This window comes from Melopsittacus undulatus, chromosome 15 (genome assembly GCF_012275295.1).
Source record: "Melopsittacus undulatus isolate bMelUnd1 chromosome 15, bMelUnd1.mat.Z, whole genome shotgun sequence".
NCBI lineage: Eukaryota > Metazoa > Chordata > Aves > Psittaciformes > Psittaculidae > Melopsittacus > Melopsittacus undulatus.
The window spans coordinates 4,888,361-4,911,417 of NC_047541.1; the positions used below are offsets into that span (position 1 = coordinate 4,888,361).

The 23,057-nt window shown below is 50.7% G+C and overlaps 3 protein-coding genes across 5 annotated transcripts in view; 2 read left to right on the top strand and 1 right to left on the bottom strand.

The window, feature by feature from the left end:
• Positions 1-2,409: 2,409 nt before the first annotated feature.
• LOC101869465 (transmembrane protein 45B-like) lies at positions 2,410-6,713 on the top strand. The gene is made up of 5 exons (XM_034069513.1): positions 2,410-2,599; positions 2,926-3,138; positions 4,063-4,247; positions 4,964-5,109; positions 6,027-6,713. The coding sequence occupies exons 1-5, from the start codon at positions 2,416-2,418 to the stop codon at positions 6,142-6,144; spliced, it is 846 nt and encodes a 281-aa protein (XP_033925404.1). The 5' UTR covers positions 2,410-2,415; the 3' UTR covers positions 6,145-6,713.
• A 3,796-nt stretch (positions 6,714-10,509) lies between these two features.
• LOC101869626 (transmembrane protein 45B-like) lies at positions 10,510-15,592 on the top strand. Its single transcript, XM_005141211.4, has 6 exons — positions 10,510-10,660; positions 12,637-12,838; positions 12,985-13,197; positions 13,654-13,838; positions 14,688-14,833; positions 15,015-15,592. Exons 2-6 carry the CDS (start codon positions 12,655-12,657, stop codon positions 15,142-15,144), a joined length of 858 nt encoding a protein of 285 aa, XP_005141268.2. The 5' UTR covers positions 10,510-10,660; positions 12,637-12,654; the 3' UTR covers positions 15,145-15,592.
• A 3,281-nt stretch (positions 15,593-18,873) lies between these two features.
• Positions 18,874-23,057, bottom strand: part of APLP2 (amyloid beta precursor like protein 2) — a 43,070-nt gene continuing 38,886 nt past the window's right edge. For 2 of the 3 annotated variants that reach the window (XM_034069511.1, XM_034069509.1), the window contains 4 exons: positions 22,671-22,753; positions 21,781-21,855; positions 21,211-21,366; positions 18,874-20,471 (listed from right to left, as the gene is read on the bottom strand). In XM_034069511.1, coding sequence (XP_033925402.1) covers positions 20,370-20,471; positions 21,211-21,366; positions 21,781-21,855; positions 22,671-22,753 — 416 coding nt within the window. In that variant the 3' untranslated portion in view covers positions 18,874-20,369. The remainder of the gene's footprint in view (positions 20,472-21,210; positions 21,367-21,780; positions 21,856-22,670; positions 22,754-23,057) is intronic. The other variant, XM_034069510.1, reaches the window with a different exon arrangement.

The following is a 23,057-nucleotide window of genomic DNA, read 5'->3' on the forward strand; positions in this document are numbered from 1 at the left end:
AAACCAAGAAGGACCCAGCTCCTTTGGGAGGTGATAAGAGCAGATGAAAGAGTAAATCATTAAGCCAGTGCAGTGCACAGCACTGTAATAACCAGGGGGCAAAGTGCACTAATTACAAGCCAGCAGGGAGGTGGGTATGTTATTAAACACAGGTTGGATGAGGAGGGAAGGGAAAGTCAGGCTGCGCAGGGATGCTCTGTGATGGTGGCTGCTGCTCTCAAGCCACAGCATCAGCTGGACCTTCAGCTTTTTCTTTTTCCCAGTGTAATTGATGGCAGCCAAAGTCTTGTTGCATTTGGAGCAGGGATATGGAATGGATTGGATTGGAAGGGGCCTTAAAGCTCATTCAGCTCCATCCAGCAAGAACCCTTCCACTGGAGCAGCTGCTCCAAGCCCCTGTGTCCAACCTGGCCTTGAGCACTGCCAGGGATGGGGCAGCCACAGCTTCTCTGGGCACCCTGTGCCAGCGCCTCAGCACCCTCACAGGGAACAGCTTCTGCCTCAGAGCTCAGCTCAGTCTCCCCTCGGGCAGGTTCAAGCCATTCCCATTGTCCTGTCCCTGCATCCCTTGTCCCAAGCCCCTCTCCAGGTTTCCTGCAGCCCCTTTAGGCACTGGAGCTGCTCTAAGGTCTCCCCTTAAGGAACCCTCTTGTTTGCTCCAGGGCACTCATAGTTGAAACCAGAACAGTTTCCTTTGGGTTTTCCCCCTGTGCTCACCTCTTGCATGTTTCCAGAGGAGGAAGAGAAGCAGCAGAAATAGTTTTGCTGGTCACACGTCCCAGATAAGCCTCCCTGCTTCCTGCTGCTGAGCCATTGGGCAGGACAGGCGGCAGCAACCCCAGAACAGGTCCTGCTGTTGCACTGAGCTCACCCCATCTCACATCAACCAGGGTATTCCTTCTGCGTGTAAGTGACCTTCAGGTTTCTCTGCTTTGATAGGTCAATGTGTCATAGATGGGTTGGGGTTGGAAAGGACCTTATCCTTTAGATCGTCCTATTTTGACTGCATCAATCTCATGTGGGAAACTACCAGGTCCCATTCAATATAGCTTAAAAATAAAACTGCTGGAGCTAGGTCATGGAGTTACATATATAACTAAGTATTGTTGTGGTAGTGTTAGTATTATGGCATTAATATGGCTTGATATGGCTGCAGTGTTTCTTTGGTATTCTAGGATGGGTTTAGTTGTGCTTTCAGTCTTTATCCTGATGTTACACCAATGTGTATGTGATGGGATTCTCTGCTCACCCAGAAACATTCCAGCCATCTCCCTGGCTCATGTATGCTGCTCCCTTCTCCGCAGGGATACAGGTGGATGCTCTGATTCCCTGCTTGTTTCTTTCCAAGTTCTAAACAGCCTATTGTGTTAATGCACTGGACTGTGCTGGCACTGCTGGTGACCGGTGTCTTGCTTTGAGTCTGTGTTTAACTACCCAGTATCAATCTCTCCCTTTAAATCCCACCTGCAAAGCTGCTAGAGAGACAATAACATTTCCATGCAGAGATTTTTCCCTCCTGGATTAAATCCCCTCCTAAATGTATTGGCATGAAACCCACCGGGATAACTCACTGGTATACTGGGACCAGCCCTGTGTAAGCCACAAGGACATCATCCCTGTCTGCATGTCACTGCATGCAGCGGGGTGGTGTTTGCATGGGGAGGCAATGTTTGCTCACCGTGAGCTGTTGAATGAGGTGGCTTGGTGAAACCAGTTCAATTCAGGCAGGTTGGCTCCTCTAGCAGGTCTGATCTAAGCCAGCCCATTTACCTGCCCAGGGATAGCTTCCTTTGGGAGATGCTATCTGCACACAGGCGAGCTCTGGGGCTTCAAAGGGAGAAACAAGGTGTCCCTGGGACAACCTGACCTCAAAGCAAAGCCTCTCGAAGGCCAGCAGCACAAGCCATGTTTCCTTGTGCCCCAATTGTCCTTTATGGAGGAGGCAACAGCAAGATAAGTGGTGGAGAGGCACTGGCAAAGAGAAGCCATGGCGTTGCTAAATGGAGAAGGAAGTCCTAGTCCTTTGCTATCAATTAAAACATCCTAATTGAGCAGCCTGACACAAGTGACCTGTGAGGGCATCAAGGCAGGTGCCCAAAGATACACTGGAGCCTGCATGACAGAGCTAATAGCTTCTCTACCTCCTTAAGCAAAGCAGCAAATGGCAAACAGGAGCTGGCTGGGTTAGAATTGCTCTAATTCCCCTAGGAAACGGGTCCCTGGTTCTCCTGCCTAGCTTGGGTGTGATCCTGGGCTCCGCATGGGGCAAATCCCAGCTCAGTGATGCTCCATGGAGAGAAGGGATGGGAGGAGGTGCTAAAAAGCCCACCCTGGAAGGGAGCCCCCATTGCTATGGCAAAGAACTGGTGTAAGTTGTGTCATGATATGGCTCTTCCTTTGCCTTGCAGACAGAGGATGGCAAACTTCAAGGGTCATGCGCTTCCAGGCAGTTTCTTCCTGCTCTTTGGGCTCTGGTGGTCGGTGAAATACCCTCTGCAGTATCTCAGCCAGAAAGTAACCAAGAAATCCCATAGGACTTACTGCTTCCAGCGTGTGGATGCCATCGAAGGGGGACTCAAGATCGTCTTTGCTGTCACAGGTAAGGGTTATATTTGACTGGCTATGCTGGTAACCTCCCAGCCAGGAGTGATGCCTGAACTGGAGCCCTTACTCATAGAAACTACATGTGGAAGGACGAGTCTTTGATGTTCATCTTGTCCTGATCTCTAGTACAGTTTGATGTGAGAAGGCAGTTTCATGTCCCTCTTCAAACTGAGCTACCACTAATAAAGCCAGCCCTGATTTTGATATCCAGTCCTTTCTCCTTCATGCAAACCCATCCCTTCTTGCTTCAGAGCCACCCCATGAGTCAACCATCATTGCAAACAAGGCATGAGGACCACATGCTCTCATGTGTCCATGCAGGGATGCTGGCAGAGCAGTTCGTCCCGGATGGTCCTCACTTGTACCTCTACAGTGGGGAGAACCGTGACTGGGTGAAGCTGATGAACTGGCAGCACACCACCATGTACCTCTTCTATGGCCTCTCTGGGGTGGTGGATGTCTTCACCTACCTGTCCCCAGTGGTGCCACGGGGTCTGGATCGCCTCATGATGTCTGTGGCTGTGTTTGTTGAAGGTTGGTACAAGGAGATGCTTTATCTGGGGAGGGATGCTGAAGGGTGAGACAGAAAGGGACCAGAATTTGCCAGTCTGAGATATTGCCCTGAGGATAGGACATACTGTAGGGGATGTATTATGAGAGCAAGATGGGAAATACAAGCATCAATAGGTCCTGGCTTTGCTTGGTTTGGGGTTTCTGGGGTGGCAGTGGCACAAAGCATCAGGCTGAGTTTCCTCACCATGATAAATGGCCAGAGGATGCTGCATTTATCTTCCATCTACAGAGCTGTTTGCGTGCCTGTGTTCTCCCTCGAGAGCCATTAATTGCACTGCAGGCATCATCACCCTCATCTGTTTGCATTGCACGTGGCAAACTCAAGTGACTTATGCCAGCTTCAGCACATCACAGATATCATTTTGTCTTCAGGCTGTCTTGCAAGTCACGAGCCAGGATTTCAGGCCCCTCTTGGAGTACGCAGGCAAAAGGCACTGGGAGATGCAGGTCTTGCTTATGCAGAAAACCCATTAAGGAAGGCACTGCTCTTGTTATTTTCCCTTCCCTCATCCCTGTGGTTTTCCAAGCAGCAAGGGCAGTTCAACAGGCACCATTTGGTACATAAGAAAAGGAAATCTGTGTCTACAGCTCTCAGGAGCATGATGAGGTTTTAGCAGCAGGAAATCAGGACACAGCAGGAACCTGAGCATGAGGAAAGGCTGATCTGAAGAGGTGGAGAAAACCACCTCTGTTCTCTGGTTTTGGTCCCCATGTGGCTCAGATCCTCCTACCCCAAGGTTGGGCATCACAACCCTCAAGGATGGTGGGATGCCAGGAGACCCAAAGGGATGGTGCTATGTGGAGTGCCAGTTTGCCAGGTGATTCTCCCTGCCAGGGCTCCCTGGCCATGGTTGGTGTCACTAACTCTAACCTGGTGTTTTGCAGGTTGCCTCTTCTATTACCACGTCCTTCACCGCCCTATGCTGGACCAGCACATCCACTCCCTGCTCCTCATTGCCATCTTCGCAGGGGCCTGCAGCACCATGCTGGAGGTCTTCCTGCGGGATAACATTGTCCTGGAGATGTTCAGAGCCGGTGTCACCATCGTCCAGGGAACGTGGTTCTGGCAGGTGAGCTCTCCTATGGAGCAGGGCAGGCAAAGAGGAGCAGAATCCACACATCACACATCAATCACACGTCTCTGAGGGATGGTTTGTGCCAGGCTCGCTTCATAAATAGATCATAACCCTCGATGCAAATGTGCTTATCCCTGGTCATCCCTGATGGCTGCTGCTGCTGAAGCTGCTGTTTGTCCTGGCTTATGGCTTCTCGGGGGGGAAGAGCCCATGCGAGCGCTCCCAGGGAGCAAACAGGATCTAACAACCAAGTCCTAATTGCTTAATGCACCTAATGCACCCTGCTGCACTGCCTCTGGTTTAGTGGCAAGATGCAAACCCCACCGAGCCATAAAACACAACCAACTGCTTGCTTTGGTAGGAGGTGGAGAGGCGAAGAGGTCAGGGAGAGCACTCCCAATGCTGAGGAGCCAAAGAGAAATGTGAGCTCCATCCTCTTTGCAGCTGCCCTAACTCAAACCAGGCTTTATTCAGGTTTTAAAGGAAGGATAGGGATCTGCAATGCAGTGGGACAACAGGGGAGTGGGTACTGTACAGAATAAGAGATCACAGGTGCAGACTTGCTTTGTGTGGTCTCTCATTGCAAGGCTGGACATCCACTGTCCACTATCCTCGGTCACCATGAATCATGGTGATGATAAAGATGGATGCAGAGCACATACATTGATTTCCTTCCCCCCTCAAGGTAATACATTGCTTGTTCCACCCAGATCGGTGTCGTGCTGTTCCAGCCATGGGGAGGCCCAATGTGGGATGAGAAGGATCACAGCAACATCATGTTCCTCACCATGTGCTTCTTCTGGCACTGGGCAGCCACTGTGGCCATCCTGGCTATAAACTACACTCTCGCTTACTGGTATGACTGGGGCAGGGATTTGGGCAGGAAGGGATGCGGATGGCTGGGGTGGGATGTGGATGTAGTCCAGCCCATCCTGGAGGACAAAGAGCTGAATAAGCAGCTCCTCACTACAGCAAGTTCCAGGGCCCAGTCCCAAGGATGCATGTGATGTGTTGAGTGTACAGAATGCAAACTGGTGTCAGCAAGAAGCATGGGCATTAAACATGGAGAAGTCAATAACAGAGACCCCGAAGCTGGGCCTGGGAATCCCACTGTGTTTGTGCTATGCACCGAGTGCTGGAAGTCAAACTCTGATTCAATAGAGCAAGCAAAGCCTTACCAGGGCTCCCTGACACTTTGTCCCCTCCTTTGCAAGGGTTTGAAGGCTGCTGACAGTCATTGAGAGCTACAACAGCACTGTCTGATGGCTATAATAGCACCAGCCCCCAGCATGGCTTTTCCAAGCGGATGGGAAGGGGACATTATCCCACTTTCAGGGGTTTTCCTATGGCTAATGGACCTCTAAGGGATGCTGCATGACTTGTTGAGATATGGTTGGACTTGATCTTTGGGGTCTTTTCCAACTTAGTTATGGCTGCCCCATCACTATCAGTGCTCAGGGCCTGGCTGGATGGGGCTTGGAGCATCCTGTTCCAGTGGAAGGTGTCCCTGCCCGTGGCCATGGAACTGGATGAGCTTTAAGGTCCCTTCCAACCCAAAGCACTCCATGATTCCATGGGTGACACATGGGACAGTCTATGCAAGCAAATAGAACAGAGTTAAACCCCCTCAATTCCCACCCAAACAGCATTTTGGGAGCTGTATCCTGGTTTCTTCTGTATTCAGTACAAGTGCACTGGGCTCCCTTGAGCATCCCAGTGAGTGGCAGCGGTTCAGGGTTCTGCTAACAGTGATGTATTGCTCGTGTGTTCCAGCTGCATCCAGAGGTGCAGGGGAGGCAGTGGGGAGCCCTACATCAGCCTCGGAGTGCGGCAGCAGAAGAGTGACCCGAGCTCCCAAGCCACCTTCTTAAGCGGATCTGATGAAGAGTGAAGAGGAGGAACCTCCTGCTCCAGATGCATGAGGAATCTGCTTTCTAGAGACAAAAACCAGCGCTAATGGGAGATTCCTGCTTTGGGAGAGCAAGGAGAGGTGGCACCATTCTGCTGCTGGAAAGCACATTGAGCATGCATTGAGCTGCCCTCCATCCATACCCCAATATTGCCCTTTCTAAGCCAGCACTGAGTTTTAGCCACAACATTAGGCATGGGAATGCGATGTGACAAGATTGCTTCATCCTATGGGTACCCATGTGTGTTCCTGTAGTGATGGAGGGCACCCTTTCACCTGACTTTTCCAAGGGCAGGGAGGCTTTGACCTGCTGTCCTTGGAGTCAGGGACACCCCAGGTTGGGATCATGTACCTCTGGAGCAAGGCATCACCCCAAGGAGGAAGAGAAAGGGTGTTGGGTGTAAGCTGATGTCAGGTTTGCACCACTGCTATGGCTCTATTGTGCACAAAGCAGGTTTCATTATGGAAGCACTGAACTATTGAACATTGAGCTCTTTATGGTTTTCCTTCACTTACAGGCTGAAAGAGCGAATAAATGGGAAACAAAAATCCCCCCTGAGCTGATATCCTTACATTTAAGGCTGATAAATTATAGAGTGTGTGATAATAGCTCTGACAAACCCATCTCAGACCTGCAGAGCCTGAAGGGCTGTAAGATACACGGCTAAGCAGCAGGCATCCACAAACCCTCCCCGTTTTCCATTGGGAATAACGCAATGTGGGAGGAAACAGGCACACATTTTGGTTTGAGCCTTCCAAGCTAATTTCTTGCAATGAAAGGGACTGGAACTGTCCTCTATAGGAGGAAAAGATGCAAAGCTCATCTCTGAGCATCCTTTCCCTTGTGCAGAGCCTCTTGCAGAATAAGGGGGCTGTAACCTGGGTTTTATTGCTTGTTAGCAGTGCTATAAACCCTATCTGGCTCTCCTTGCACCCCAGCTTCCCTCTATTCTCACCACTGACATGGTTCCTTTTGCAGGGCAGGATCCCTGCGTTATTTTCCCCCTGGAAAACACTCCCGACATCCCTATTCCCATTCAATAGCCACATGAGGGCAGCACCAGGCAAGGCTCCTTCCCCATGCTTCGGGCTGGCTGAGGTTGCCGTCCCCATGCAGCCACCCTTGCTGAAAGCAGAGGTTATTCCCACCGCAGGGAGCACAGATGAAGGCTGACCTTGCCTTTGGAAAGCATCCCCTGCTTGTGAAGGTGGGAGGAGGTTTATCCAACCTTTCCCTGCTCTTTTGGCTGCTCCTAATGGAGCTGCTGCCTCCTTTCACCCCAAGGTTTCCTTTGTCTCTTGTCACTGCAGGGCTTTTTCCCTCTGTCTGGAATAGTTTCTGCCTGCCTCATTAACCCCTGCTCTGCAAACACCCCAGCACTGTCAGGATAACGCTTCCTAATGTGTTTTCCAGCTCTCGGGCACATTCTTTCCCAAGGTATGAAGGTCAGCCAAGGAGGAGGGATGCAGCCTATGGTTAAGTGGGAGAACACAGGTGATAATGACTTCTGGGGCAGGAATAAGCATTTTCCTTCTAGCTAGAAGAAAACCACACTTGTAAATAGCTCAGGTTTTGGGGCCAGTTGTCCTGAATCCTGATTTTCACTATATAAACTGAGTTATGACCTGGTGTCTTTGTACTGAACCCACTGGAGGGGAATGGGGTGTATTTGGAGTCAAATGTAGCTCTGGGTTCAAAAGGCCTCATAACAGGGGCATGAAGGTTGCTGGGTGTATGGTGAGTGGTCCAGAGATGCTTTATTATATAGCAAGGTGCCCCCACAAGCCACTGTCACACTGAGTTCTTATGTGTGATGGTATAGATGCTAAAGGGAGCATTGCTTTGAACCAGGACAGTACTAAAGAGAGTATTGCTTTTAACACAGCCTTAGCATCACCCATGAGATGCTGTGTTTCTCCATATGAACTGAGTTACCAGCCAGCCCTTGTACTGAACCCATTGGGTTGAATAGGGGGTATATTCATAGCCACATCCAAAGCTGGTTTTAAAAGGCCTCATTTCCCTGGCAGAGATAGGATCTGCTGCTGCCACCCTTCCTGGCCACGTTTATGTAAGGCTGAAACGACAGTGTAGGCAGCAGAACAAGCCCTGCCTATGCTGTTACCACCTGCTTCACCTCCTCTGGTGCCTGTTTATGAGAGGCAGTGCTCGCATTCGTCATAACAATAATAACACTCTGCACTTCCCAAACACCCATCCATCTGCAGCACTGGGCTGCTGGCGAGCCTGTAATTAGATTGTGCCTCCCACCACCCCCGGGAAGCAGGCACACATTATCCCATCTTCCCATTAGCAGCGGGGCTGGATGGGGAAGCTGCAGGGAGAGGATGCTGCACTCCCAGCTGAGGAGAAGGGGAAAGAGGAAGGCAGTAATGAAATGCACTTTGGGGGTTGGCTTGAGATTGTTAAAGGGGCTGGAATGAGATCATTAGAGGGGTAGGAGCAGCTCAGGTGCAGATCTGCATCCCTCTGTGTCTCCCTGGGAGGAAGAGGAGATCAGGCTCATAGGTTGGGTTGGAAAGGACCTAAAGATCATCCAGTTCCAACCCTCTGCCATGGATACCTCTCATATCCTTAGGGATACTCCACATCCCTAAGGAACTGTGATGGAGCTGCATCCGTTGGTGTCTGCAGTGATTTTTAGCCCATGCAGTGTGTGAGTGACCTGCTCTGTGATTTGGAGGGGACATTGCCATCCTTTCTCTGGGTACCCCATGGTGTTCCCATCCAGTTGTCATACTTGTATGCTTGTTTCCATCATGGGGATGGTTTAACAGGCTAGAAACCCCTTTTCCTCACATCACTTCATGGAGCCATAGCTTCTTTCCCTATCTGACTGTAGGGAAGTTGCCTTTTCCATAGACACCTTCCTCTATATGCTTTACTCTTTGCCGGCCCTTTAAACTCCATGGGGAATGGCACCTTCAGCCTCAGAGCATATCCCTTTCAGCTGAGCATCATTTCCTCCCCTCTCCCTGCACCTGCTGCCTTCCCAGCTTCCATTGTCCCACTTCCTGCAAGGACCTCACTCATCCTGCTTGGGAAAAGCCTTTGTGCTGATGGTTTTGTTGAGCTGGGTGCCTGGAGAAAGGAAAACTGAGCTGCAAAGAGCTCCTTGATGCTGCTGCTTTGCCATCACCAAAGGTGTGTTTCTGTTGTATGTTGGTTTTAGGGTAGGTCTGTAAGGAATTGCTCCTTTTAGGGGTGAGTTTCTCTCCCTACTTGGGTTTAATGCAGTAGCAAGCGCATGAAGTGAACCCATTGATGCCCCTTGGCTGCTCTGGGCTTCTCCCCATGGTACAGGAACCTTGTATGTGTGTGCTGAGCCCTGTGCACTGTGCCTTGCTCCTTGGGCAGGATTGGAGGTGAGCAGTGATGTGTGCACAGTGTGGCTGTGTTCCAGCATCACCGCCAGCTCCTTGTTTTCCTTCCTTCCTTCCTCCCACTGCTGATATGGAGATAAAGGGCATAAAGCAGCTCCTGGCTATGGCTTGGTGGCTTATCTGGCTGTGCTGGAGAGCAGCCCATCATTGCTCCAGTGTGTTTGCCACCCCTGGGTCTTTCCTGCCTCACGTGTGGGGCTCTTGGCTGATCCTGCAGCCTTCCTTGGGGTCACTGTGGGTTGCACGAGGAGTTGTGCACGTGTGGCTGCGACCCATAGAAACACTGGGTTGGGGATGCTCTGTGTGATGGTTAGTGCCTATTTTATACAGCAACCAAGGGCAGGTTGGACAGGGCTTGGAGCAACCTGGTCTAGTGGAAGCTGTCCCTGCCTATGGGACTAAAGAGCTTGAAAGTCCCTTCCAACCCAGACCATTCCATAGCTGGAGATCTGGGCAGTGCTGTTTCTGCACCATGAACTTGGTGTTTCAGAGGGAAATGGGGATGCTGCAGGGGTCTGTGCTGTTTGTGTCCCTCAAGGCACTTGTGTTGCTCATCTACACAACCATCGAGGTGCTAAGGCTGGGCCACTGCCCCCTTCCCCTTGGCTGCTGTGGGCTGGGAGATGGAGCTCACAAGGTCTCTGCTTTGATTTATGAGCTCCTGGCCCCAAATCTCCTGCTTTCAGGCCCTTGTTATAACCCCAGACCCCCCTACCAGGGTTATTGTGTACCTGGCATCCCAGGTTAGAGCCCTTCCATGCCAGGCGATGCCACAGCCTTACCCCCCTAAAACCCCTCAACATAAGTACTGAACATGGTTGCCATGGGGATGGGAACCGGCTGCTCATCCTGATTCCTGTGGCAAATTCCAGGAGGCTGGAATTCGGTTGTTAATGGCAGGCAGGAGGTGTTGCAGGTTGGGAAAGCCTGGTTGACTCAGCGCGCTTTGAACTGCCCTGCAGGATGCTCAGCTGCAAACATCCTGTGTGAGGGACACCTCCCCCGGTGGCTTCTGCTTTATCTGCCTCCTGTGAGTAATAACAGCTCCTTGCTGGCACATCTGGAGCGGGAGGAGGACGGGCAGGAGCCGCAGGTAAAGTCTCCTACACATAGAGAGGTTACAGGCTGTGCAATGGGATGGATGTGGCTGCTTGAGCTTGGGAAGAAGGGATGTGGGAGAGTCCATCTCTGCAAGGGAAAGGGTTAGTGTGGTGCTGGTGGAGGAGGTCTGACAGCAACCTGTGTCTTTAGCCCTGTTTTGGGGGGGATTATCAGGTTTTGGAGCAGAGGATGGGCAGGAGAGGGAGCTTGTGCCTCTTGGGTGAGTGCTGTTGGCACAAGAGATGTGCCTGGGTAGCAAAGTGGAGGAGGATGCACAAAGAGAAGCCCCTCCAAGCATCTATGGCCAGGCAATGAACTTGCCCTCTGCTTATAGGCTGAGCTGTTTGCACCCATGGAGATACTCATACATCCACATGGAAAGGCATCAGCATTGATCCCCCTGCATCAGCTAGAGCAAGGCCCCATAGGAGGCCATAGATGGTGATGGAAACAGAAAGCCTGGAAATTGGGCAGGAATGCTGTTGTTCCCGAGGCTGGGAATGCTGTGAGCGCTCAGCATGAGGCACAGTAAGGAGAAGCATGGAGCATGTGTGAGCATGGACTCAAAGGCAGGCGATGGAGAAGCAGGCGGGTGAAGGGGTACCAGGTTTGGGCTGTTTGGGTGTCCAGGGATGCTGTTCTGCACCTGCAATGTGTGAGCTGAGCGAGGGCACTGCTGCTTGGAGATGAATCTGGGTCCAAAACAGGGGCTGTCAAAAAAGGCCCTTTTCAGGCTCTTTTGAGTGGGTTTCTGCCTGGTTTGGGGCAGCTCTGCCAAGCGAGAGATGCCCCAGGGTGTGCGGTGGATGCTCAAGTGCTGTGTCCGGGTGGTGGGAAGCAAAGGGGGCTCCTGACAGTGACCAAAAGCATTGCTGAGTGGGTGCAAAGTAAAAAGGTCCTTGGCACTGTGAAGAGTGAGGTTATCTGGGAGGGGAGAGGGATGCTGGGGTAGGAGATCCCAAGGAGAGCTCTGGATTGGAGTGGTTTGGGTCTGCTGGTACCTAAAGCAAAAGGGGGGATGCCTGAAGGATGTGGGGTGATGGATCCCGTTCAATCTGTGAGCAGCCTCTGGAGCTTGGCTGTGTCCTTGCAATGTCTGAGCGCTGGGATGTCTCTGTTCTCCTCTCCTTCAGTTAAGCATGTCAAATGACAGTTGCTGATGTCTATCTCAGTCGAGGTGTGTTCCTGACTGCAGCTTCATTGTCCTCAGTCCCTGGAGGACAATGGTAGAATTTGGATATAGATGGTGCAATTGTGTGCTGCTTAAATGTGCTGTAATAGCGTTTGTCCTCAGTCAGTTCAGCATGGAGGTGTCTGTGCAGGGAAGATTTGTGCCCTGGACTTGGAATCTGGGCTATAATCAGGCTGGGGTATGAGCTAATCCTAGTGCAGGCATCCAAAATAGAGCAGGAACCAGCTCCTGGGATGGGTGTTTCTCACCTCACTGGAAAGCTGTTCAGTAACTTCCTTCCCAAAGGGAAACCTTGATGTGGTGTAAACAGGTCTGGTCCTTCCCCACCTTCCCAGTGGAGATGGAATGGGTGATGCTAACGTCCGCATCCAAACACCCGTGCACTCCAACCTGACCCAGGCCAGCAGAGCCCTCCCTCACCTCCAGCATTGCCACACCACATCCTCCCCTCGTTCTGCAGTGCCTAATTACTTTCTAGTGTGGGAGGACTAGGAGAACATGCTGGAGTTGTTCATCCAGCCTCTGCAATTCCCTTTGGTATTTATAAACACGGATGTGATGGGTGATGCAAGGGCAAGGCGGTGCGATAGCTTCAGGGTGAGTAATGCCTGTGCACACCTGAGCGGTAGGAAAGGACCAGCAAGCCTTGAGGAGGGGAAGAGAGATGCCAAATACAGTGGGAGCACCTCTGGTGTTCCCAATTGCAGCTGATGGCAGCGCCATGAGGCTCCATGGGGATGCTTTGGCTCAGCCCCAGGCACCGTCTGTCCTTGCAGGTCCAGCAAGCGAGCCCGATGCCAACGAGCTTCCTCGGCAGTGCCCTCCGGGGCACCTTCTTCCTCCTCTTTGGTCTCTGGTGGTCAGTGCGGTACCCACTGAGATACCTCAGGAGGAAAGGCAATGCCGAGAGCCAGCCCAATGGGATCCAGCGCGTGGAAGCCTTCGAAGGGGCAGTCAAAGCTCTCTTTGCTCTAGCAGGTAAGAGGTGATGATGCCCCCAGCATCCGGCACCGCATCCCATCTCCCATGAGGATCCCCCATGGGGGTGTTTGGGGTGGGAGGGCTCACAGCCATTCCAAAGGAAGGGCTCCTGCAGGCTTGTCCCTTCCTCCCCCTCTGCTCAGGGATGCTGGTGGAGCAGTTTGTCCCCCCTGGGCCCCACCTGCAGCTGTACAGCCCCGAGGTGCACAGCTGGACCGACCTCACGCGCTGGCACTACACCACCATCTACCTCTTCTTCCTGCTCTCCGGCATCGTGGATGTCGTCTCCCACTCCCGGCTCAAGCTCCCGCTCGGCTTGGACCGGCTCTCGCTGTCCATGGCTCTGCTCATTGAAGGTGAGAGCGTCGTGCATGGGAACAGGGCAGGATGGGGTAGGAGAAGGGGGTCTGAGGGCTGCACAAGGACCTATGGATGTGGGCACCTCCTGGCAAGGCTCTCTTTGGAGTTGCAAACAGGGGTTGTCCTCCCACCTTGGTTGGATGCACAGAGGGGACAGAGCCTGATACAAAGGTCCCCATCCTGTGCTCCTCCTGATGGCTCTCCAGCCCTGGCTGGGCATGGGGAACACCATAGGGTGCTCCAAGGGCAGAGCAGCCCCTGTGCTAAGGGCTGCATGGTCCTTGCAGAGCCAAGGTGATGGGAGCAGGGTGTTTGCTGGCATCGTGCTGATGTTGTGCTCTTCCCACCAGGCAGCTCATAGCCAGCCCTGGAGCACAGTCCCAGTTTGCAGGTTCAGTCTAACACCAAAACCCAGAGCATCCATCTCTCATGCAGGTTTCTCCTCTTGGCAGGTTTGCTCTTCTGCTTCTATGACTACAGTGATGCAGCTCTGGACCACCACCTCTATTCCCTGCTGGCCATGGCTGTCTTTGCTGGAGCCCTCTGTGCCCTCCTAGAGGTGTTCATCCGAGAGCACATCGTCCTGGAGGTCTTCAGGACCAGCTCCTTCCTTCTGCAGGGCTCTTGGCTTTGGCAGGTCAGTGAGTATCCAGTGCTGTCCACTGAGCTTCATACCTGTTCATTACCTGTTGGGGTTAAACTTGAGGCTGGTTGGAATATCTTAGTAAGTAAGAGGATGAAATGAGGTTTAGCACCAAAGCTGCCATCATGGAGACATGCACATGGAATGTCTATGGAGACAGGACAAGGGGTGATGGGTTTAAACTGGAACAGGGGAAGTTCAGGTTGGAAACATGGAAGAAGTTCTTCCCTGTGAGGCTGCTGAGGCGCTGGCACAGGGTGCCCAGAGAAGCTGTGGCTGCCCCATCCCTGGGAGTGTTCAAGGCCAGGTTGGACACAGGGGCTTGGAGCATCCTGGTCCGGTGGAAGGGGCCTGTGGCAGGGGTTGGAACCTAAACTATTCCATGATTCTATGGACAAACCTGCATGCTAGATGGAAATTAGGCCCCACAAGGGTGGGAAACCTCAATCATGAGCTTTTGTTCCTGTTATTATGTCCAATTTATTCCTCTCTTTGCTCCAAGTGACTGGAAATAACTGGGGATCTCACACATAACCACCCAGCTTTGGGTCTAGGGGGGAATGCACAGCCTGGCAATGTAACCTTAGGGTTGTCATCCTTCTCTAGGGCTGCACTGTGGGTCCTAAAGTTACCTGCAGAGCATCCCTGTCCTCCTGAAACACATCCCTGTGGGGAGACAAGGATATTTGGGGGATGCTGAGGACAGTGACCCAGATGTCCCTTGTGTTTATTGTGCATCTAGCCCATAGCCACTGGGCTAATACAGAGGGGGAAAGAGATGAGGGATGCGCTTAAACAGCCTGATGTGTGCTGATGCTCAACACCTCTTCTGTCTGTGACCAGATTGGGTTTGTGCTGTCCCCTCCATGGGGAGGACCAGGCTGGGATCAGACCGACCACAGCAACTTCACGTTCCTCACCATGTGCTTCTGCTGGCACTATGCAGGGGCTCTCGCTGTCTTGGCAGCAAACGCTGCTGCATCCCGCTGGTACGTGGGGGAATGGGGAATGCTGGGGGTCCCAGTGCTGTGCATGGACTGGGATGGCCAAGAGCATCACCTAGACCCATTATTACTATGGAAATCTAGTGTGTTGTGGGATAGGACATCCATGGAAAGGATGGGCTCGCTGCCTCCAACTGCCTGACCAGTGTCTCTGTCTGCCCTGCAGCTGTAATGAGTCCTGCCAGCTGAGATTTGGGGACATTGATGTGGAGCTGGACTGTGGCATGTGCATCCGCAAAGGCAACAAGGGCTCTGGTGGTCCCCTGCTGCCCGAGAGCCCCTCGGATGACAAATGAGGCTGTGCTGGGCATGGAACCGTCTCCAACACTGGTTTAGAGCTCTCAGATGAGGTTTTGGATTAGTCCTGATCAACTCCAGCGGCACTGGATGGCAGAGCATCAAAAGTGGGAGGCAGGACCCCAAAGGTGGAGTGTGATAGGGGATGGGAAACCTTTCCTTGAGCATCCCTTTCCTGCACATCCCCTATGGTGGTTGCAAGATGCTCATCCAGGAGGGAATAGTTCATGTTGTGTGTTGTGAACTGCAGGACTGGTTTGGTGGAGTCCAAGCAATGGGGCCAGTTTGTTTTAACATGATCCTTGCTTCTTCCAGCCAAACCAGTGTCCAAAGCTCCTGGTGCTGCCGCTCGCTCTGGGGTTGATGGAAGGGGTTTTGTACAAAGGTTACTGTGCACAGGGTATATGTGGTTGCCAATAAAGTACTTTAAAGAACCACCTCAATGAATCTCTTGAATCTGAAGCCTGGAGACTGAAGGGTATGGTTAAGGTGATGTTTGGCTTTGCAGTGATTGGGGGGGGTGGATGTAATATCAGAGGGATGGGACTTCCTGCAGCCAAATCTATGGCTTGATTCATCTGATGTAGATATGAGCTTGTGTTTTGGACCAGGCTCAAGTGTGGTGCTGGGGATTGCACTGTCTCTGTACAATGGATGTACAAAGTGGTGTGGTAGCAGGGAGCAACCCATGTTTAACAGAGAGCTTTAATGCTGTGTTATGTCACAGGCTAGATGCTCTGTGCTTTCTCTTGTTGCTGTGATTCAACAGGTATAAGAGAAGCTTCACGGCTAAGCCATGACTGATCCTAATTGCACCATGTCTTTAATGGGTACAAGCGATGTAATGGGTGATGGATGGATGCAGCTGAAGCCATGCACCTCTCTGCAAGCAATCAGCTCTGGCTCGAAGTCTGATCAAACAAAACACCCTATAATAATAAAGTAACATTTGATTAAAATAAAAGCAATAATAATAATAAATGTCAAGACAGAACCCAAAATTGAAGTTTATAAGGAAAAAACCAAAGCCCACCCCCCATTACCTTGCCAGCAGGGTCCTGAGCTTTCTTTACCACTAACACCAACTCTTACCCCAGAGCTTAAGTCCTTCATTGGGGAACACAAAGGCAATCCCCATTTCAGTGCTTGAAGGTTCTCTGTGTCTTCATGAAGCTATTTCAAACACACCAAGTGTTGCGTTGCTGGATGCACTCCAATCCAGTCCCACCTCCCTTACTGACATTATATATAGAGAGAGAGAAACTTGGAACATCTCAGAATCAAGTAATATCCAGTGCAAATAGGCCTGAGTGTAAAGTACAAGGACTTTTCTCATCAGTGGCTGTGTAGTTCCTGATGCAGCATCCTGACAAATGAAGGCTGCAGTGTGGTACCATCCTCTGGGGTGTGTTTGATGCTTGCCCTTCAAAACAAAGAGACAGCAGTAAGCAAAAAGCATCCCCACAACTACAAGCAGAGGAAGGCACAAAATACCCATCATCTGTACAAAAGGGGTTATTACATTAAGGAGCTTGGTCCAGTTATCACTGTGGGGGCATTAGTCCCAGCCTGGCTCTTGATTCTAAGTACTTGGACTAGCCAGACTCAGCTCTGGTGATGTGTGTCACCAGTAAGGGGTTAACATACATTTCAGCCCAGAAAATAACCTAACCACCCTCAATGCATCCCAATAGAGAACAGCTGGACCAGCGCTCTGCCTGCAGTTGAGCTCTCCAGGATGCAGATACTCATATGGCAATGAGCCCTTCCCCAAAGATGCTCTGCAATGGTCGGTGCCTTTGGGCCTGCTGAGGGTAACACAAAGGAAGAGATACTCCTAAAGAGAAAAAGGTGACACCAGGACCCTTCCCTCCACTTTAGCAGCTTATAAACCCTGCATCCCCAGTAAAGGCTGCACATAACAAATGTGTCCATTTGCCCAGTGAAGTTAGAAATGATGCATGTTTCCTGTTAGGATAAAGTAGGAATTCACCTTTAGACTTTTATGACCTCATATAATAAAACTCATGTAGTTTTTCATGCCCCAAACCCCATGTATTGGGAAGAGGACTCACTGCACAAAAAGGTTATCTCCAACCACACAGCGCCCTGATGTGACTTGGGAGGCGAGATGCCCTCCAGGAGTCCCTCCCAACCCGCATCTCTCCATCAGCCTGTCCCAGCTGCAGGATTATCCCCCCCAAAGCCAATCCATCAGGCTGGAGGCAAGGATTATAACTCACCTTGTGTTTGATGACAGTGCCAGCCCTGAGAGCATCACTCTGCTCTGTTCTTGTGCCAGTCACTGCTGCAGCAGCCCTGGTAAACATGGGAAACAACTCCCCCTTGCCAGCATAAAAGCCCCACCATGGAACACCTCTGCTCAGCCAGATGGCTTTGAAGACCACCTCTCTTTGCTCTGTGTTCAAAGGCACATCCTGGGGGCACCAAGCCCTACCCCTGGGCTGTTGGTGGGTGCTGGCTGGCCTGGTTTGGGTTAGAAGGGACCTTAAAGCTCATCCTATCCCCACACAGGGATACCTTGCACTAGACCAGGTTGCTCCAAGCCCTGTCCCAACCTGGCCCTTCATTTGCACAGCAGAGCCCAGTAACATCTGGCACCATCTTCAAGCGACTGCTTTTCAACATCCCTTTTCCAAAGCTGCAGTCAAAATGCATCATAAAGAACCCATCCTGAGTGCTTGGCAATCTGTGCCAAAGCACGGAACCAACAGACTCTGATTCCAGCCTATGTATTCATTCCGTAGGACAGACAGGATTTAGTGAAGGGAAAACCTAATTCCCAAATTCAACTCTGGAATTCAATCCCCAGCCTCTGTCCATGTTATCCTACCTGAGGGTGCAAGTCCGAGCTGCAGCTTTGGATGGAAGACAAGCTCTGGCATCCTTTGCTTTCAATACCCTGCTTAGAATCAAACTCTTCCCCGAGTAGCTGTGACAAGGCAACAGACGGCACTTTCTAGGCCAGCATCTGCTGCTTCCTGTGGTGTCTGCATAATTTAACCAGAATGTGGAAGTTCCAGTGACACCAAGGGCAGGATTTAAGGAGAAACAGGACACACGATTGCTTGATTCCTATCCCAAATGGCTAAGCCTTCATGTTCCCTCTTCATTCAGACCTATTGGGAACTGCTCAGATCAATGGGGAGGAAGATTCATTGTGTCTCTTGGCTTCCTACACCACCAATTCAATGGCAACGATTCCCTGGACACCAGAGAAGAGGAATTTGCATTCAAAGGAAGAAACCAGAAGGGGAATGGCACACAGAGCTTTACAGGCTGTGAGCTTGGGGTGTCCTGGAAGAGAAAGTCAAACCTGGATCCGCTCCTAAACCTCACTAAGGAAGCACATGAGGAACAGCTTGGTACTGCAGAGTGCTTTGGCTCCACTTGGTCCAAGGCCTTGCCAGTGGCTCCCTTCACCCAGGGAGCTCGGGATGCATTGGGACAAGCAGAGGACAACCATCAGCTCTCACTGACCTGCAGAGCGAGGACATGATGCTCATCAGGAGTCCCGGTGCTGGTTCAGTCGCGCCTCCTTCTCCCCATGAAGGTCAACAGGATCCGCCTCAATGTTCTCCATGTCATCACATTCCTTAACACTGGAGCAATGGGAATAAAGGGGGGGGCGGGTAAGATCTGCATGGGTTTGGCAAGGGATGAGAGGGAAATGGAACGAGCCCCGGAAGAAAAGAGAAGAAACACTCTGGAAGTTAAAGTGTTTATTGATGTGTTTAAACTTTGTACATTCCCCACAGACCACACGAAGGAGTTTGCAGGTAAATCTGTGCATAGTGGGAAGAGACACGGAGGGGGGGAGGGGAAAAAGGAAAAAAAAAAAGAAAAATCACAGGAAAAATAGAAAAAATACACCACAGGTTACCAGAACCTCCAGATTTAAAAAAGCCGTGAGCATTAACACCAACTATACAAGCATTACAAAGACATGATGGTGAGTGGAACGACACCCCTTTTTGTTCGTCTTCTTGGGGCCTATGCATCTCATTGCCCTTCAAGCAGGCACCTTGTCCCTCTTCCCTCCCCACTTCCCAGCGCATTCCACGTGCATCAGCTCCCAGAGGGGCTGGGATTTGTCATCGCTGGGCAAAGCCACCCAGAGCAGATGCAAAGGCTCCACAATGTGAGTCTCTCAGCTCCTTACCACGTTGGTGAGGCAGGAGACCTGGGGAGGGGGCAATTAGAAAGTAGTAGCGAGAGGGGCTGTTAATGCCAGGGGAGGACTGAAGGAAACTGGTTCTGAACGGAGGATTTCAATCCAATACCCAGGAACTTCCAACTCTAGAGCAGATCTGGCTCTGGCAGGGGATGTGCAGACCCCAGGATGCACAAACCATGTCCTAACATTCCACTAGAAGAACTATAAACAGAGATGCTAGAAGCCTTTTAACTCCTTGCCTCCAGGGAGTCTTTGATTCCTAGAGCCCAGGCTGCTAAGCAGCAGGGTGCACACCACTGGCATATGAGGATGGGAGGGGGGGGGTGGTTTCTCCTTTATTTTTTTACTCTTTTTTTCTCTTTTTCTCTTTTTTTTTGTCCTTGTTATCAGGGTTTTTTGTTAGTTTCCATTCCCAATTGCTTCCGTCTGTGTCACAGTTCCTATCCCTAACTTAATCTCTTTGCAACTCCCAGTGAAATTAAGTTGGCGAATCAAAACTCCAAAGGAAAAGCCAAATCCTGCTTTTAGATATAAAAGCCAAAAGGACTCAAGAGCCACAACTGTCTCCTTTTTACAAGGCGGGCTGGGACAAAGGACCCTCAATATGCAGGTGGTCTATCCCAAATAAAAATCCACGTTTCCCATTTTCTATATATAGAGCTTGTATCGGACATCAGAACAACAGAACTGGGATTGCCCAGATTAGTTAAAAAGAAAAAACAAACCCCAAAAAATAAACCAAAAAGAAAACTACATCTCAGTCAAATATCTGCAATAGATCCATTTTTTTCCCATTTAAGGAGATTTATATATCATAGTGTTATATTATCATTTCTTCACCCATTTAAAAGAATGGAAATTGCAACTCTACAGTAGTAATTATAGTCTTAATGATCCAGGAGTTCTGAATGTAAGATGAAGTCCTCTCGAAGCAACTGTTGGTCAGTAGTTGATCCAAAACGCTGGACCACTTTGGCCCTCCGCCCTGAGCCTTTCCCAGCCAGGGCTGCTGCATCTTCATCTCTTTTATATCTGCATCTGCTCCAGGTATTTGTAAGTGGGGTTCTCGTAGCCGTGGTTCTGCATCTTGCTCAGATGCCGCTCTTCTGGGGTAAGCATCGGGTCAACCTTTGGGGAGAACAGAGGGTTACTGCTCAAAGGAGGACCTTGAAGGCCTTATTTCACAGTACCAAGAGCTGATGGGCACACACAGCAAGCAGCAAAACCTAAACAGCTTAACAGAGTTCCCCGTTCGGGTACTATCGCCTCCTGCCTGCTCTTGCCTATCTGGAGATGCTCTGCACAAAGCTCTTCCTAAGTGAGCCAATGTTACAAGTGTGGGACCTGCTTCTCTCATTAGAGAGGTCATTATGATTTCCTGCATCAGTTGGGCAAGGGGGAAAAGCAGCTTTCTCCAGACTCCATTAAGTCATCATTAGAAATGTGCATGTTGGGAGCAGAAGGAAGGAGGAGGAACCTCGCTCCATCTTAATAGCTGTTACATTAGTCGGGAGGACAAATTGCTACCGATTGACTGACTTACTCCCCTGCTAAAGATGTTGCCTGAAAAGCCTATTTACTGCTAAATCCTACCCTGAGCCAGGCAGGGAAACCTAATTGAATTCCTTGTGATCCGGGAATACAGCTGTGAAGTGACAGATCCCACCATGGCACGATGATGACCGACACCTGCACGCTAATACATCAGTGATGAATGTGTCAGCATCTACAGAGTTAAGCCCTATCTAGCTAGGAGTGGAGCTGCTGATGGCTTGGCAGCTCCTGCCATCTTCACCCCCTACACACAACATGTGATTCCATGCTGACTATTTTCTTCCTCAGTTATGGAGCAGGAGTCGTTTCTCACCTCCACAATCCCATGGCTGATGGTCCCATACTGCCTCTTCCTCAGCATCACCAAGCTGATGACTATAACAGTAGCTATGGCAACAGCAATCACCAAAAGGCCAATGAGGGCACTGCTGCTGAAACTGAAGTCATCACGGAGGGAGTTGTCATTATCCTGGAGGGAAGAGAACAAGGGAGAAAGTGGAGGAAGAGCAGTGAGGAAGATGTGCTGCTAAACCAAAAAGGCAGCAGAAAGACCCAAAAGCTCTTTAACCATCTGTGGTATCAAGACACGACTGATTACACTGGACAGGGTAAATTATCTCACCTCTAAATACTTCACCAAAAGGATAACCAACACAAACTTGTTCCTCTGCTCAGGCAGTGACCCACACAGCTTCCCCATCCCACAAGAGACAGGTCAGGTTCTAACGTGTATTTACTGCTCACACCACTACACAGCAAAGCAGGTGCTGTGTGACCTCCCAAGAGCAGTTTCAAGGCACCAAACCCCAAATTCAGCACCAGACAGGAACCAAACCTCAGCTTTAGGAGCCTGCCCATCGTGCACTCGGGGTCACATACGTACCGGCTCGTCCACCAGCCCACCGACACGCTCTGCATTGAAAATCATCTCCTTCACATCCAGGGTTTCATCGATGACCTGAGAACAGCCACAGAAGTGCTTTATGAAGGGAGCCATACAAGACAGAAGGGATATGGAGGCATGCAAGAGACCTTTAATGAAGACTAGCGAAGACTCAGAACCATCCCTCAACTGTTCTCCAACGTCTAAAGTGAGTACTGCAGCCATCTGGACATCCAAGCTACCTCAAACTAAAGGCCCAACTGAAAACCCAGCTTTGGACACAGCACTTCTGCTGTGGAAGATCTAACCTGTGGCTTTAAAAACCCCCTTTTTGGGGGGGTCAGAACTACATGATTGTAAGGTCCTTTCCAACCCAAACCATTCTGTGATTTTATAATAACAATACTGAAATTCTCAAAAGTCAACTGCATTGGGGTTTTAACCCAGGGAACTGAGGCAAGGCTGCCACCAGAACCTCATGAATGCTGTACACTGTAGATGGAGATAATACCAACTGGCTTGCACCCCTTCAGAAGGCAGCAGGGTCTTTCTTGCCATGAGAAATAGGTGGGAAGAGAGCTGGATCACACGGTGTGGTCAGACCTAGCTCCAATCAAGCCATACAGAGGGTCTTTGCTTGGGAAAGCAGCTACTCAATCAGACCACTCTCCAGCTCAGACTGCCAGAGATCTGGATCTCTTTCCTTCCCTCACCCTCCCACCCTTCTGGTGCTAAGCAGTATTAAGAGCCTACAACAGTCAGAAAACTGACTCCCCCACACCATATGGATAAGGAATGCAGTGACATTCTGTAAGCATGGAAACCAGCCGCTGCTATTAATCAGTGTCCCCAGCAATCCCAGCTTTACAGCACAAAGGTGGAGGGCTCACCACATTTTCATCCACTTTCTTCTTGCTGTTAATCACCTTCTCTTCAGCACCGATCAGCCCATCCAGCTCAGTCATGCCAGAACCTGCACCAGAAGAGCAAGGCACAGACCATTACTCGGTGACTTTGGGAAGGGTTACCTACTCTCTGTAGAGCTGCCATGGCTAATGGGTTTAACCACATGGACCGCTGATTATTAACCTGTCTTCATGCTGTTGTGTCAGAAGGGAAGCTATGCTACAGTGACAAGTGACTGGGGAGGAGGGGGTTCTGTTAATGAGTGGGAATGAGGTGGCAATGAGAGGAGCAGACAAGACTCACCAAAACCAGGCTGAGGTGTCAATCCACAAATACCATCTACCGCTAAGTGCTGCTGTTAGAAGGCTCAA

Excerpts from the sequence above, each read along its gene's own strand:
- LOC101869626 (XM_005141211.4), top strand. The coding sequence starts at position 12,655 with ATGCCAACGAGCTTCCTCGGCAGTGCCCTCCGGGGCACCTTCTTCCTC. Across the intron at positions 12,839-12,984 it reads AGCTCTCTTTGCTCTAGCAG|GGATGCTGGTGGAGCAGTTT; the intron begins GTAAGAGGTGAT and ends CCCTCTGCTCAG. Across the intron at positions 13,839-14,687 it reads AGGGCTCTTGGCTTTGGCAG|ATTGGGTTTGTGCTGTCCCC; the intron begins GTCAGTGAGTAT and ends GTCTGTGACCAG.
- LOC101869465 (XM_034069513.1), top strand. The coding sequence starts at position 2,416 with ATGGCAAACTTCAAGGGTCATGCGCTTCCAGGCAGTTTCTTCCTGCTC. Across the intron at positions 2,600-2,925 it reads GATCGTCTTTGCTGTCACAG|GGATGCTGGCAGAGCAGTTC; the intron begins GTAAGGGTTATA and ends GTGTCCATGCAG. Across the intron at positions 3,139-4,062 it reads TGTGGCTGTGTTTGTTGAAG|GTTGCCTCTTCTATTACCAC; the intron begins GTTGGTACAAGG and ends GGTGTTTTGCAG.